Source organism: Sus scrofa, chromosome 13 (assembly GCF_000003025.6).
Source record: "Sus scrofa isolate TJ Tabasco breed Duroc chromosome 13, Sscrofa11.1, whole genome shotgun sequence".
Lineage (NCBI taxonomy): Eukaryota > Metazoa > Chordata > Mammalia > Artiodactyla > Suidae > Sus > Sus scrofa.
In genome coordinates, this window is record NC_010455.5 from 146503619 (window position 1) to 146519628 (window position 16010).

The 16010-nt window shown below is 38.3% G+C and overlaps 1 protein-coding gene across 7 annotated transcripts in view; it reads left to right on the plus strand.

Annotated features, from left to right (window-relative positions):
• The window catches only part of CFAP44 (cilia and flagella associated protein 44), a 156557-nt gene that overhangs the window by 31640 nt on the left and 108907 nt on the right, over nt 1-16010 (plus strand). For 6 of the 7 annotated variants that reach the window (XR_002337897.1, XR_002337896.1, XM_021070364.1 and 3 more), the window contains exons 6-8: nt 2970-3072; nt 6729-6945; nt 12913-13027. Coding sequence is in view for 5 of the 7 variants with exons in the window: in XM_021070364.1 (XP_020926023.1) it covers nt 2970-3072; nt 6729-6945; nt 12913-13027 (435 nt within the window). In the remaining 2 variants the exon portion in view is untranslated. Of the gene's footprint in view, nt 1-2969; nt 3073-5627; nt 5911-6728; nt 6946-12912; nt 13028-16010 lie in introns of those variants that run through there. The other variant, XM_021070363.1, reaches the window with a different exon arrangement.

Consider the following 16010-nt stretch of genomic DNA (forward strand, 5'->3'; position numbering starts at 1 on the left):
ATCCACATACACAAGTATGTGCTATTTTGGCACCAGCTGTTGCAAATGTTTATGGACCCAATGTCAGGGTCATAGGCTCTGTGGAGGGAAGTTAGTCTCAGGGTCATCTCGAGGTACCTTGAGCCCTGAGGTCCACACCTCGTGCAGAGGACTGAGAAACATCTAACTCACGTATTTTTCTATCACTTCGTGGCCAACAATGGTTTTGAAATGTTTATTCTGTTTTGTGGTACAATGATTTGGTTTGAGGTCAGTAGTTAGGGATGTGAATGGTCAAGAATGCTAACCCTAAGCCTCAACCCCCCTGGACCCTGAGCACTGGTATGTCCATGGGGTTTTTCTCTGTGTGTGCTGGGGCTGCTGGTGCCCAGATAGACACAGGAGCCTTCCTCCACTGCCCATGCCACTTCATTTTTTCTGGGACAGTTATCCATTTATGAATGAGAAATTCTTTTGTTAGGCTATGAGAAACCCATGAGAAATGTGTTTGGGGGCATATAATCTATGTTCCAGAAAAGATAGTGTGAATCTCTGTGTTGAGTGTAAAGTGAATGACTGGCTAGTTCCAGTTTTTCACTAAAAATAAAGCACAACACCAAACTCAACACCACAGCCAGCTTTCTGATCTGAAAGAGGAGAAATTATTTTACTTACTATAGATAAGACCTAGATGGATAAAAGATTCACCTGTATTCCCACTCAGGTTTTCATGACCACAAATCCTACAGCATATTCCTTTGTAAATGAGGATCCAAGAAGAGTCAGTGCATTTCTCCCTATGTACTTGGGATCTACTATTTTTTAAATTAAATTTTATTTTTTTACTTTTTAAATTAAAGCATAGTTGATTTACAGTGTTGTACCAGTTTCTCCTGTATAGCAGAGTGACAGTCATATATGTATTTTCTTTCTTAAATTATCTTCCATCATGGTCTATCCCAAGAGATTGGATATAGTTCCCTGTGCTGTACAGTAGGACCTCATTGTCTACTCATTCTAAATGTAATAGTTTGCATCTACTAACCCCAAACTCCCAGTCCATCCCACTCCCTTCCCCCTTCTCCTTGGAAACCACAAGTCTGTTCTGTATGTCTGTGAGTCATTTCTGTTTAGGGGATCTACTACTTTTTAGTTCCATTTTCTTCTCGGCTCCAACACCTGACTTGAATCCTCTCTCACACTTAGCAGCTGTGTAACTTCAAGCAAGGTACTTAACCTCTCTGTGCTTCAGTTTCCTTATCAATAAGATGGGAATGAAAACGATATCCAAGATCACAAAATTGATGTGACATTAAAGAATTAATTCATATAAAACTTAGTGTCTCGTACATAGCATTCAACAAAGGCTGTCTGTATTCAGCATTATCATTATCTCCCTACATTTCCATCCTGTAATCCAAGCTTTGTTTAAAGCTAAAGTGATGGGTATTTACTTGAATGGAAGAATAAAAAAGGCAACTTGCCAGTAGAAATACAGCTTATTATGGGTCTTAGGGCCCCACGTGTTGGGAAGAAAAAGAGCTACAGCATTACCTTGGATATCAGGATTTCCAGTGTAATCTCTATCCCAGAATACTCCCTTAGGTATATAACCAGGAGATGCAAAATAGGAACTGAAAATAGAATTTTATAAAGTACAATATATGTTTTAAATAGTTTATTCTTATAACAGCCTATCATTATTTTTTTTATTATTATTATTTTTTAATGGCCACACCTGAGGCATATGGAATTCCCAGGCCAGGGATTGTATCCAAGCCACAGCTGCGGCCACACCAGCTCTTTTAACCCACAGCACTGGGCTAGGGATTGAACTTGTACCTCCAAGGTGACCCAAGCCACTGCGGTCAGATTTTTAACCCTCTGCACCACAGCGGGAACTCCAGCCTATCTTTATTTTTAGTTTTTGGCTACCTATTTACTCTTCCTGCATTTCGGGTTACCAGTGAACAAAAATACCTGGAATGAACATATGATTCCATTCAATTTATATGGCTATAATTTGAAATACTGACATAAATAGTTTATTCAGGGCATGTTTACTGTATTTTTCTCTGCATCTGTGTGTGTCTTTTACACTTCTAGTAGTTCCTATGTTTCTGGTGGGTTTGTCCAAGGTGAAATTTTAAAAATTGTGATATACAACCTGCTCTGGAAACATGATGTTTTTCTCTTCAAAAATGTAGATTGATTTAGTTTATATGCAGGGCAAACAATTCATCTTACTTAGTTGCTTTTTTTATTTTTTTTTGTCTTTTTGCTACTTCTTTGGGCCGCTCCTGCGGCATATGGAGGTTCCCAGGCTAGGGGTCGAATCGGAGCTGTAGCCACCGGCTTATGCCAGAGCCACAGCAATGCGGGATCCGAGCCGAGTCTGCAACCTACACCACAGCTCACGGCAACGCCGGATCGTTAACCCACTGAGCAAGGTCAGGGACCGAACCCGAAACCTCATGGTTCCTAGTCGGATTCGTTAACCACTGCGCCACGACGGGAACTCCCCTTAGTTGTTTTTAAAGAGTGGTCCCCAGATTCAGCAGCATCAGCATCATTTGGGAAATTGTTAGAAATGTGAAGGCAGATTCTCAGGTCCCAGCCCCAAAGCAATGAATCAGAAACTCCAGGGTTAAGGCTTGAAGTCTGTGCTTTCATAAGCCCTCCCTGTGACTCTGATGCCTGTTAAGGATTGAGAACCCCTGTTCTAGTGCTTCTGATAGCAATTGTAAAAACTGTAGAGTCAGACATGTCTCCATTAATGAAAGGAAAACTTAAATGAGTATTCTACTAATTTTCAGTTTAAATTGTATCCATTTTCAAGTATTTATCTGATGCCCAATTTTGAGTTTCCATTGGAGTGGATCCTAGTAAACAGATTATAAAGTTAACAGATGCTAAATACTGTATTAGTAGAACTATTTATGTGAAAAATCTCCCTTTTAATGCTTTAGTGAGATTTTTATCTTTTATAGGTTCACCCCTATAAAACTTACTTCACAGTAGCAGAAAAAGGAGTTTTCCCAAAGATTATCATTTATGAATATCCTTCTTTGAGGCCCTACAGAATCCTTCAAGGTGAGTCCAGTGGAATCTTTAAAATAGCCCATGTTTAAGGTCAAAACATTCTGAAGAGGATGTAACATTATTGTAGCAGTACACGATCCTCCAGAAAAACAGAACTGTGGGAGACAGAAGAGAGATTTATTTAACGGAATTGGCTTATGAAATTGTGGGGGGCTGGCAAGTCTGAAGTTTGTAGGGCAAGTTAACACGCTGGAAATTCTTGGGCGGGAATTGATTTTATGTCTTTAGGCAGAATTTCTTTTTCCTCAGGGAAACCTTTGCTCTAAGTGCTTTCAACTGATGGGATGAGGCTCACTCAGGTTATCCAGATAATCTCCTTTACTTAAAGTCCACTGATTATAGATGTTGATCACATCCACACATTACCCTTGCAGCAACATTTAGATTAGTGTTGAATCAAATAACTGGGTACTATAGCCCAACTGAATTGACACATAAAGTTACCATCACAATCATCTTACAAATCATTTTTCCATATCATTAATTTCAGTAGTCAATTTTTAAAAAAGGTTTTATTTTTCAGAGCAGTTTTAGGTTTACAATAAAATTGAGAGGAAGGTTCAGAGATCTCCCATATACTTTCTCCCCTCAGCCATGCATAGCCTCCTCATTATCAACATCACTCATCAGAATGGCACATTTTTTACTAAGGATGAGCCGTCATTAAGAGATAATAATCACTCAAAGCCCATTGTTCTCCTTAGGGATCACTTTTGGTGTTCAGTATTCATTTGGACAAGTGTATAATCACATATATCCATTATTATAATATCACTCAGAGTGTTTTCACTGTCCTAAGTATTGTTTGTGCTCTGCTGATGCATAATTGCCCCACCCCCACGGGTAACTACTGATCTTTTCATTGTCTTCATTTGCCTTTTCCAAAATGTCATGTAGTTGGAATTATACAGTATGTAGCCTTTTCAGATTGATGTCTTTCACTTAGTAATATGCATTTAAGTTTCCTCCATGTCTTTTAATGGCTTGATAACTCATTTCTTTTTAGTGCTGAATAATAAATATTCCATTGTCTAGGTTACTACATTTTATGTATTCATTCATCTATTAAGGGGCATTTTAGTTGCTGTCATTCATTTCACTTACATATAGTTGCTGTCATTAATTTCATATATATAAACATATGTATACACACACATAAGTGTACATAATTAAATACATCATTGCTTTTATTTTGAACACTCTTATCTGTTACATCAATCAAGAATAAGGAAAATAAAAATTTTAATTTTACCTTCATTTACTCTTTTGATGCTCCTCCTTTCTTTATGTAGATCCAAGTTTCTGACCTATGTTAGTTTCCTTCTCTCTAAAGAACTTCTTTTAACATTTCCTACAAGGCAAGTCTCCTGGCAACAGATTCCCTCAGTGTTCATTGGTGTGAGAAAGCCTGTACCTATCACTTTTGAAGAATAATTTTGTAAGGTGGAGAATTCTAGGTTGGTGGGTTTTTTTTTTTTTTTTTTTTCTTTCAACACTTTATTTCACTCTACACTTTGTTCTTGCATGGTGTCTGAGAAGTCAGATGTAATTCTTTGTCCTTTGATAAGGAAGATTTCCCATCCCCCGACTTTTTTTTCCCCAATATTTTCCCTTTATCTTTCATTTTCTTTAGTCTTTTTGAGCATTTATCCTGGTTTGTGGTTTCTGAGCTTGCTAAATCTGCAGTCTGGTGACTGATGTTAGTTTGGGGGAAATCTCAGTCATTATTTTAAATATTTATGTTCCTACCTCTCTTCTCTTTGCAGTATTCCCTGCACACATACATTACACCTTTTGTAGTTGTCCCACAGTCTTTGAATATTCTATTCTGTTTTTAATGTCTTTACTCTCTTGCTTTTTGGTTTTTGAAGATTCTATTGTGACTTCCTTTAGCCAAGAGATTTTTTCCTCAGCTGTGTCCAATCTACTAATAAGCCCATCAAAAATATTCATTCCTGTTACAGTGGTTTTTAGTTTTTAATCTCTAGCACTTCTTTTTGGTTCTTTCTTAGGATTTCCATCTCTCTGCTGACATTGCTCATATGTCCTTGCATCTTGTCTACTTTATCTGTTGGAGCCTTTAGTATGTTAATTATAGTCATTTTAAATTCTCAATCTGGAAATTCCAACATCTACGCCATGTCTGGTTGTGATGCATGCTTTATCTCTTCAAACAGTCTGTTTTGCTTTTTGAGATGCCTTGTAAATTTTTCTTGATAGCCAGACAGGAGTACTGGGTAAAAAGAACTGCTATAAATAAGCCTTTAGTAACCTGGTGGTGAGGTGGGGGGAATGGGCAGAAGAGGAAGCATTTTTCAGTCCTGTGATTAGGTCCCAATTTTCTAGTGAGCCTGTGCCTCTCCACTGTGAACTGCACAAATATTGCTCAGCATTTTCCTGCCCTTTAGGTGGGAGAGGATGGCTAGTGTGGGCTGGAGTTAGATGATCCTCCCCCCTCCCCCCGCCTGCCCCAGCTCGGATAACACCCCAGCTGGTCAGGCTGTGGTAAATTAGTTTCCCCTGAGGGCAGCCTTGTTAAAAAGAACCAAGTGCTCCTGGGTATTTCAAGATGGTTCCTTTTTCCCTCCCTCTACTGGAAGCCTGGGGGGATTTTTCTAGATATTTTTACTGTAGGAATCTGGCCAAGCTCCTTGTGAAGGAAAATCTCACAGTATTGTTGGGTCACTTTATGACTGGATCTCCCTGGAGTTTTTAATTCTCAGACTTGTCCACACTGAACCCCCAGCAGTTTGTCAAGAGTTCAGGTTTTACTGCCCCAGCAGTGGTTCCTTGAGCTTTAGCTGTTTCTACCTGGAAGTGTCTGCTCTGGTGAGTTGCAAATCCCTGTATTCACCCTTTGGTCTCTCTAGTCTTGGGCGGCAGCAGTTTGCCTTATATCCTCCCCTCTCTTAAAGATCCAAGAAGAACCGTTGATTTTTCAGTCTGTTCAGCTTTTTACTTATTTGAAATGGTGACTTGTAAGCTCTTCACATACGTAACTGGCAACCTGATGTTATCCATTTTTAGTTTGTGAAATTTTCAGTGGCAAATTTTCTTTTCTTTTTTTCTTTTTTGTCTTTTTATGGCCACTCCTGCAGCATATGGCAGTTCCCAGGCTAGGGGTCAAATTGGAGCTGTAGCTGCTGGCCTACACTACAGCTACTGCAATGCAGGATCTGAGCCACATCTACAACCTTCACCACAGTTCACAGCAAAGGCCGGATCCTTAACCAACTGAGCGAGGAGGCCAGAGGTCAAAACTGCATCCTGATGGATGCTAGTCAAGTTTCATGTCTGCTGAGCCACGATAGGAACTCCTCAGTGGCAAATTTTAAATTACTGATTTCTTTCTGCTCCCTAACATTTTTTATGTCCTTGCTTCCCTACTTCATGAAATGAATATGTTCTCAAAGTGTTTTTCTCATGCAAAATGTAAGATTTTTTCACCCTCTCCCCTCATATCCTAAAGCCAAGGGTGATGAATGATCTTGGAATTGTTTCTTTAGGTGATTCTTGGCATTCTTCCATCAAAGCACATCACCAAGGGTTCTCTCTCTCTCCCTCCTTTTTTTAAAAAATATACTTTTGAAAATTAAAGAAATGCTGCTCCTGTTCAATAACTCTGATTCAACCTTTCATCATTTCAGATGGGACTGAGTTGGCCTATGCTTACGTGGACTTTAACTACAATGGTACCTTGCTGGCCTCTGTTGGTAGCAGCCCTGATCACACACTGACCATCTGGAATTGGAAAGAAGAGCAGCCCCTCCTGAGGACAAAAGCTTTTTCCCAGGAAGTCTTTAAGGTTACTTTCAATCCTGAAGATGACGAGCAGCTTACTACATCAGGATCAGGCCACATCAAGTAGGTTGTGCGACTGATACAGGTACTAGTCCTTTATCCTAAGATCTTTGCTAAGAGGATCAGCCAGCTGGAGACATTTTTGTGGCTGTGGTTAACATTAGGATGATAGTTATTTATTTTTTCATTTTTTTACTTTTTCTAAATAATGATTTTTATTTTTTTCCATTATAGCTAATTTATAGTGTTCTGTCAATTTTCTACTGCACAGCAAGGTGACCCAGTCACATGTACATGTATACATTCTTTTTTCTCACATTATCATGCTCCATCACAAGTGACCAGACATAGTTCCCAGTGCTATACAGCAGGATCCCATTGCTTATCCATTCCAAAGGCAATAGTTTACATCTATTAGCCCCAAATTCCCAGTCCCTCCCATTCCCTCCCCCTCCCTCTTGGCAACCACAAGTCTGTTCTCCATGTCCATGATTTTCTTTTCTGTGTAAAGGTTCATTTGTGCCATGTATTAGATTCCAGATATAAGTGAAATCATATGGTATTTGTCTTTTTTCTTTCTGACTTCACTTAGTATGAGAGTCTCTAGTTCCATCCATGTTGCTGCAAATGGCATTATTTTTTCGTTTTTATGGCTGAGTAGTATTCCATTGTGTATATATACCACATCTTCCTAATCCAGTCGTCTGTTGATGCACATTTGGGTTGTCTCCATGTCTTGGCTATTGTGGATATAGCTGCAATGAACATGTGGGTGCATATGTCATTTTCAAGGAAAGTTTTGTCTGGACATAAGCCCAAGAGTGTGATTGCTGGGTTATATGGTAGGTCTATATATGGTTTTCTAAGGTACCTCCATACTGTTCTCCATAGTGGTTGTACCAATTTACATTCCCACCAACAGTGTAGCAAGGTTCCCTTTTCTCCACACCCCCTCCAGCATTTGTTATTTGTGGACTTAAAATGATGGCCATCCTGACTGGTGTGAAGTGGTACCTCGTAGTAGTTTTGATTATTTCTCTAATAATCAGGGATGTTGAGCATTTTTTCATGTGCCTGTTGGCCATCAGTATATCTTCTTTGGAGAACCGTCTATTCAGGTCTTTGGCCCATTTTTCCATTGGGTTGTTGGCTTTTTGGCTGTTGAGTTGTATAAGTTGTTTGTATGAGTTGTATAAGTTGTTTGTGTATTTTAGAGATTAAACCCTTGTCAGTTGCATCAGTTGAAATGATTTTCTCCCATTATGTAGGCTGACATTTTGTTTTTTATGGTTTCCTTTGCTGTGCAAAAGCTTGTCAGTTTGTTTAGGTCCCATGGGTTTATTTTTGCTTTTATTTCTGTTGCTTTGGGAGACTGACCTGAGAAAACATTTGTAAGGTTGATGTCAGAGAATGTTTTGCCTATGTTCTCTTTTAGGAGTTTGATGGTGTCTTGTCTTACGTTTAAGTCTTTAAAGCCATTTTGAGTTTATTTTTGTGCGTGGTGTGAGGCTGTGTTCCAGTTTCACTGATTTACACGTGGCTGCCCAGGTTTCCCAGCACCATTTGCTGAAAAGACTGTCTTTTTCCCATTTTATATCCTTGCCTCCTTTGTTGAAGATTAATTGACCATAGGTGTCTGGGTTTATTTCTGGGTTCTCTATTCTGTCCCATTGGTCTGTCTGTCCGTTTTGGTACGAGAATCACACTGTCTTGATGACTGTGGCTTTGTAATATTGCCTGAAGTCTGGGAGAGTTCTGCCTCCTGCTTGGTTTTTGTTCCTCAGGATTGCTTTGGCAATTCTGGGTCTTCTGTGGTTCCATATAAATGTTTGGATGGTTTGTTCTAGTTCTGTGAAAAATGTCATGGGTAATTTGATAAGGATTGCATTGAATCTGTAGATTGCTTTGGGTAGTATGGCCATTTTTGCAGTATTAATTTTTCCAACCCAGGAGCATAGAGTATCTTTCCATTTCTGTACATCTTCTTTACTTTCCTTGATTAGTGTGTTATAGTTCTGAGCATGTAAGTCTTTCACCTCCTTGGTCAGGTGTATTCCCAGGTATTTGATTTTTGGGGGTGCAATTTTAAAAGGTGTTGTGTTTTTGTATTCCTTTTCTAATATTTCACTGTTGGCATACAGGAATGCGACTCATTTCTGTGTGTTAGTCTTATATCCCGCTATTTTGCTGAATTTGTTGATCAGTCCGAGGAGTTTTTGGGTTGTGTCCTTAGGGTTTTCTGTATGTAGTATCATCTGTATGTAGTATCATGTCATCTGCATACAGTGACAATGTCACCTCTTCTCTTCCAGTTAGGATACATTGTATTTCTTTTGTTTGTCAGACTGCTGTGGCTAGGACTTCCAATACCATGTTGAATAACAGTGGTGAGAGTGGGCATCCTTGTCTTGTTCCAGATTTTAGTGGAAAGGCTTTCGGCTTTTCTCTATTGAGTATCAAAACGTTGGCTGTAGGTTTGTCATAAATGGCTTTTATTATGAAGTTATGTTCCCTCTATACCTACTTCGGTAAGAGTTTTTATCATGAATGGATGTTGGACTTCGTCAAATGCTTTTTCTGCATCTATTGAGATGATCGTGTGGTTTTTGAGTTTTCTTTTGGTAATGTGGTATATGATGTTGATTGATTTTCATATGTTGAACCATGCTTGTGAACCTGGGATGAATCCCACCTGGTTGTGGTGTATGGTCTTTTTTATATGTTGTTGGATTCAGTTGGCTAAAATTTTGTTGAAAAGTTTTGGTACCTTTGTCTGATTTTGGTATTAGGGTGATGGTGACATCATAGAATGTCTTTGGGAGTGTTCCTTCTTCAACCTTTTGGAAAAGTTTAAGGAGGATGCGTATAAGTTCCTCTTTGTATATTTGGTAGAATTCAACATGTGAAGCCATCTGGTCCTGGACTTTTGTTTGTAGGGAGTATTTTTATTATATATTCAATTTCATTTCTAGTGATTGGTCTGTTCAGTTTATCTCTTTCTTCTTGATTTCTTCTTTGGCATGCTGTAAGTGTCTAGAAAGTTGTCCATTTCTTCTAGGTTGTCAGATTTGTTGGTATACAATTGTTCATGGTATTCTCTTATGGTTTTTGGTATTTCTTCTGTATCCATTGTGGGTTCTTCTTTTTCATTTCTTATTTTGTTTATTTGGGTTTTTTCTCTCCTCTTCTTGGTGAGTCTGGCCAGAGGTTTGCCAATTTTGTTTACCTTTTCAAAGAACCAGCTCTTGGTTTTATTGCTTTTTTTTCTATTGTTTTTTGGATATCTGTTTTATTGATTTCTTCTCTCATCTTTATGATTTCCTTCCTTCTGCTGACTTTAGGTTTTGTTTTTCTAATTCATTTAGGTGGTGGGTTAATTTGTCGATTTGAGATTTTTCTTCTTCTTTGAGGAAGGCCTATATTGCTATGAATTTCTCTCTGAGCACTGCTTTTGCAGCATTCTGTAGATTTTGAGGGGTTGTGTCTTCATTATTATTTGTCTCTAGGTTTTTTTTTTAATTTCCTTCATTATTTCCTCATTGACCCATTTGTTTTTTTAGTAGCATGTTGTTTAGTCTCCATGTAGTCATTTTTTTTCTCATTTCTTTTCCTGTGGTTGATTTCCACTTTCATGTCATTGTGGTCAGAGAAGATACTTGAAATAATTTCTATAGTCTTAAATTTGTTGAGGTTAACTTTGTGCCCCAGTATGTGATTGATCCTTGAGAATGTTCCATGTGCCCTTGAGAAGAAGTATATATTGTGTATTCTGATTTTTTTTGGATGTAATGTCCTGAAAGTGTCAATTAAGTCTAATTTTTCTATTGTGTCATTTAGGATCTCTGTTTCCTTATTGATTTTCTGTGTAGAGGATCTGTCCATTGATGTGAGTGGGGTGTTAGTCTCCTACTATTATTGTATTCCCATCAATTTCTCATTAGGATGATTTTTAAATGTTTAATTTTCAAAACTAACTCTCGTGCAGCTTTTCTGATTAAATATGGGGATTTTATTACTGAAGAAAGCATAGATAAAAGCAAGGCTTATGCATTTAGTCTGCTGCCTCCTTTTAGACTTCACTTCCTAAGAGTTTGGATGTCTTACTAACACGGTGGGCTGTGTCCAAGTTCATAGTGAGCTTTCAGATCTGCTGTTAAATGTGTCATAGCAATATTGTATGATGGATGAGTCATCTCGATGTCTTTAAACTTAATTCTTCATTTGTAAAGTGAGAATTATAACAGAATCATTCCTGATGCAGAACCTGCAGTCCTAAATGGTAGCAGGGGCTACTCTTGATCCCAAGTTTTTGGGTCTTTTTCGCTGTATCCTGGTCTGTGTTCAGGAAGCAATGATCTTGTCCATTTATTTATTTATTTTTAGGGCTGTACCTGCGGCATATGGAAGTTTCCAGGCTAGGGGTCAAATTGGAGCTGTAGCTGCTGCCAACCACAGTCATAGCACTGTCAGATCTGAGCAACTTCTGCAGCCTACACCACAGCTCACAGCAATGCCAGAACCTAACCCACTGAGCAATGCCAAGGATTGAACCTGTGTCCTCATGGATACTAGTCAAATTCATTTCCACTGAGCTATGACGTGAACTCCTTGTCCTTTATTTAACAGCCTTCCAGCTCTCCTCTTGAACTGCCTATAACTTGATTCCTAGTGTCTCTTTATGAGAGAAAGACATTTTTATTTATCCTAAATTCCTTTTATACCAATTAAAACCTGGTCCTTTTGAAATATAGAATAATTGAATAGATTTTTAAATGAATCTTGGGGAAATTTTCAACTAATTCTGCTAGCTATAGTTTAAAAAAATTCTAATTCCTTATGTTTTCTCATTGTTTAGTAAAATGCCTATTTTCTATACACTATATCTTAGGGGAAAGATAGACCTTGAACAAGTTCATGTGTGATGTGCTATGAAAGAAACACAGGGGATGAAAACATATGCTCAGGGGAACCTACCATAACCTTGGAGAAGGGTGTTGGTTTTTTAGGCTCTTGGCTTCATATTATTGGTTTGTTGATACTGTTCATTATCTATTTTACATATAGTTAGTAGGCCAAATTCTTTTTCCTAGGTAGTTATCTTCATTCTGACTATTCATTTGTTTAGAGTATTAATAAGAATATATTGGTAGTTAATGTTTATTGATTGCTTTTATGTCCTAGGTGTTGTTCTAATTTTTAGCAATTTTACACATTTGGTCCTACAAATATTCTCATTCTATGCAGGGGGGAATATGATCAAGAAAATCACTCAAAGTTTCATAGCAAGTAAATTAGAACGGGGGGGAAAACTTTGATGTTCTCTAAAGTTGTACTATGCAGTAGAACCTTCTGCCAGGGTGGGAGTGTTCTGTGCTGGCCAGTCTAGTAGACACAAGTCACATGTAGCTGTTGAATACTTGACACTGGCTGGTCTGAATGAAACACTGATCTTTAAATTTTATTTTTATTAATTAAATCTAATTTAATATAAATTAAAATAGTCAAATGTGTGGCTATTGCATAGGACAACGCAACCATAAAATATAAGATCTAGGTGTTCCCTTTGTGGCTAAGAGGTAACAAACACAACTGCTATCCAGGAGAACTCAGGTTCAATCCCTGGCCTCGCTCAATAGGTTAACAATCTGGTGTTTCCATGAGCCATGGTGTAGGTTGCTGACATGGCTTCAATCCCACATTGCTGCTGTGGCATGGGCTAGCAGCTATAGCTCCAATTCGACCCCTAGCCTGGAAACTTCCATATTGCTGCAAGTTTGGTCCTAAAAAGCAAAAAATAAAAAATAAAAAAGATCTACGAAGACAGGGCATATTTTCTTTTTGGTCTGTTTTGCTCAATGCTAAATTCATATTGCCTAGAATGTTGCCTGACAGGTAGTTGATACTTAATATATATTAACTGAATGAATGAATCAAAGTAACATATGACTATGAAATATGTAAATGTTTGAGTGAAATTGAAATTAAAATAAAACTTCTTTGAGTTATATTCAGTCTGTTTTCTGTTTATAGGTTCTGGGAAATGGCTCTAACATTCACTGGTCTCAAGCTTCAAGGTTCTTTGGGTCGGTTTGGCAAAACAGCCACTACTGATATAGAAGGTTACATGGAGCTCCCAGATGGGAAGGTGAGTACAGCCACTATGCTTCAATAACGAGATTATGTTTTAAAGCGACATACATATATGAGAGCACATTATAGAGTCTAAAACGCAATTGCCAGTACTGGCAATAACAAATACAATAATTGTAAATGTAGTAAGCATTTAATTCTATCTTTCTGATTATCAATTTTAATTCTGTAAAACTGTCATAATCCACATATACATACATTTTTACTGAGTAGTGTACACACATATCAAGTAGGCAAGTATTTTCATATAATAACATAGTGGCATACTTATCACTTTTAATGATGTCATGGAATTGCATGTTTATCTTCCTCTCTTCTTTGCCATGATGTTCCAAAAGGTACTACTGGGTCAAAGGTTATGTACAGTCTTGCGGCTTTTGTTTTCGTCATATTGTTATTCAGGAAGATAGAGCCACTTTATAGTGACATCTGCAACACTGCAGTTTTATCTGTTGGTTTATTCTTTAATATTAATTTCTTCTCTTCTATATAAAATTTATAGACATATTGCCTATAGGATCAGTTCTCCATTAATATTGTATTTGGCTTCCTATTAGGAGGAGTTCCATAGTATTATTTGTGAGCATCTCAGTTGTAAGTAACTAAAGCCACCAAAAGTCCAAGTAAATGCTAGAAAATAAATATTTCTCTGAGGAACTAAATGGTCTAGTCATTGCCTAGTGGGATATTCTCAATTTGAAATCATGGTGTATGGGAGGAAATAAAAAGTCTTGGACGCTGGCTAAATTACGTATCCAGACAGAAAAGATGACCACAAATCATTCTAGCTTCAAATTTTGAATTCTTTGAGAATTAAGCCAAAATAAAGATAATTAAAAACACAGCATGAGACATATCCTTAAAATGTTAAATAGTTGAGTTTGTGGAGTTCCCATCGTGGCTCAGTGGTTAGTGAATCCAACTAGGAGCCATGAGGTTTGGGCTTTGATCCCTGGCCTTGCTCAATGGGTTAAGGATCTCGAGTTGCCGTGAGCTATGGTGTAGGTCACAGACGCGGCTCAGATCCCGCGTTGCTGTGGCTCTGGTGTAGCTGTGGCTACAGCTCTGATTAGACCCCTAGCCGGGGAACCTCCATATGCCATTTCTAGGGCGCGGCCCTAGAAATGGCAAAAAAAGACCAAAAAAAAAAAAAAAAAGTTTAGTTGAGTTTGTGTAGATGTAGGGGAGAAAGGAAGCCATTTTAAATGAGAGATCCAAAAAGCAAGTGTAAATAGCATATATTTTTAGAGAATTCATTGGAATTAAGCTTTCATGTTGGGAAAGAGTGAGAAATTAGATTGAGAAGTATGGTTGGGTCCCAGTGTAGCAGGACCTGAACAGCCAGGCGGAGCTACTAGGCATTGGAAGGGCAGAGCTGTGAGTGAAAGATGGTATAGATTAATTTAGTCATAGAATGCCAAACAAATTAGAATCAGGGAAATCTGGAGTCAAGGAAATGAACTCAGAAGGAAACTGTTGCTTTAATCTAAGGAGAAGTGATGAGGGCCTCAACTTTTCTCAGGACAAATGGAAAAGGAAAGCCAGACATGAGTGACAGAAAGGAATGCTTATAGGCTTTGGTGACTTTTGGTGGCTTTAGTTACTGGGCAGACAAAAAAAAAAAAAAAAAACAGTCTAAATAAAGAAAAGTGGTCTGAGGCTTAATAACAGGTAAAATTGGTGGAATAGATAACAATAGGTAGACTGAAGAAGCAGAAAAGATTGAGTAAGGTCATAAATTAATCTGGGTGGGAGGGAAATGGGGCTGAGAGTCCTAGAGAAGCAGGTAAAGAGTAGATCAGGAGTTCCTACTGTGGCTCAGCAGGTTAAGAACCTGACTAGTATCCAGGAGGATGCAGGTTTGATCCCTGGCCTCGAAGTTGGTTAAAGATCTGGTGTGGCCAAGAGCTGCGGCGTAGGTCGCAGATGTGGCTCAGATCCAGTGCGGCTGTGTCCATGGCGTAGGCCTGCAACTGCAGCTCCAATTCAACACTTAGCCTGGGAACTTCAATAAAGAGAAAAAAAAAAATGAATTAGATGAGAGTTCCCCAAAGGGCATTTCATGAAACATTTTTCTGCACAGAAGCTGAGAGAAAATGTCTTTCCTGGTCAGATTCCTTTGTGTCTAGGAGTTTCTCATGGTGATTCTCAGTGAACACTTCTGTATTTAATCTTCCAAGGGACTGTAGAGGGAATATATGTGTTTGACTTTGTTTATCCCAGCCTATGTCTTCTGAGGCAGTGCGAGTTGGAATGCGAGAATTGGAGCCACAATGCTTTGGTTAGAACCCTGACCCCTCTGGGTAATTTTGGGTAAGGTACTTAAGTGTTCTGTGCTTCAGTTTTTTTCTTTGTTAAGATGAGAATAATAATAGTCAAGGCTTCCATTGGCCCATATGGCTTCTTTGTGTGAATGAGAAAAACTATTTTCTTCTGGGAAAATAAAGTGCCCAACCTCACAACTGCACATAGTATCCTTGATAAATGTACCCAGTTCATATGGCTTTCAAGATTAAATAACTTTATGTAGGAAAGTGCTCAAGCAGTGCTTGGCAGGAGTCAATACTCAATTAGTATTACTAGTAATACTAGTTAAACATCTTTAAGAACTAGTGTCAGGTGGTAGTACTTTGGGAAGTGTTAGATTAAATGGATTAATGTGAGGTGATTCCAGATGATTATTCACATTTGAGGGTGGATCCTGTTCTGCTGTAATTTGCTAAGTTCAGTAATGGCCTCACAGCTTATCAAACATAACATTTGATGTTATCACTCTTAAAAAGTGGACTCTCATCTATGAAGATCTTTAAAGATGTCTTTAAAATTTGAGCCAACAATTTCACTCCTGGGTTATGTCCCTAAGGGATGTTACAAAGAAATCTCTTCCCATTATGGCTCAGTGGATTACGAACCTGACTAATATCCATGAGGATGCAGGTTTGATCCCAGGCCTTGCTCAGTGGGTTAAGGATCAGGTG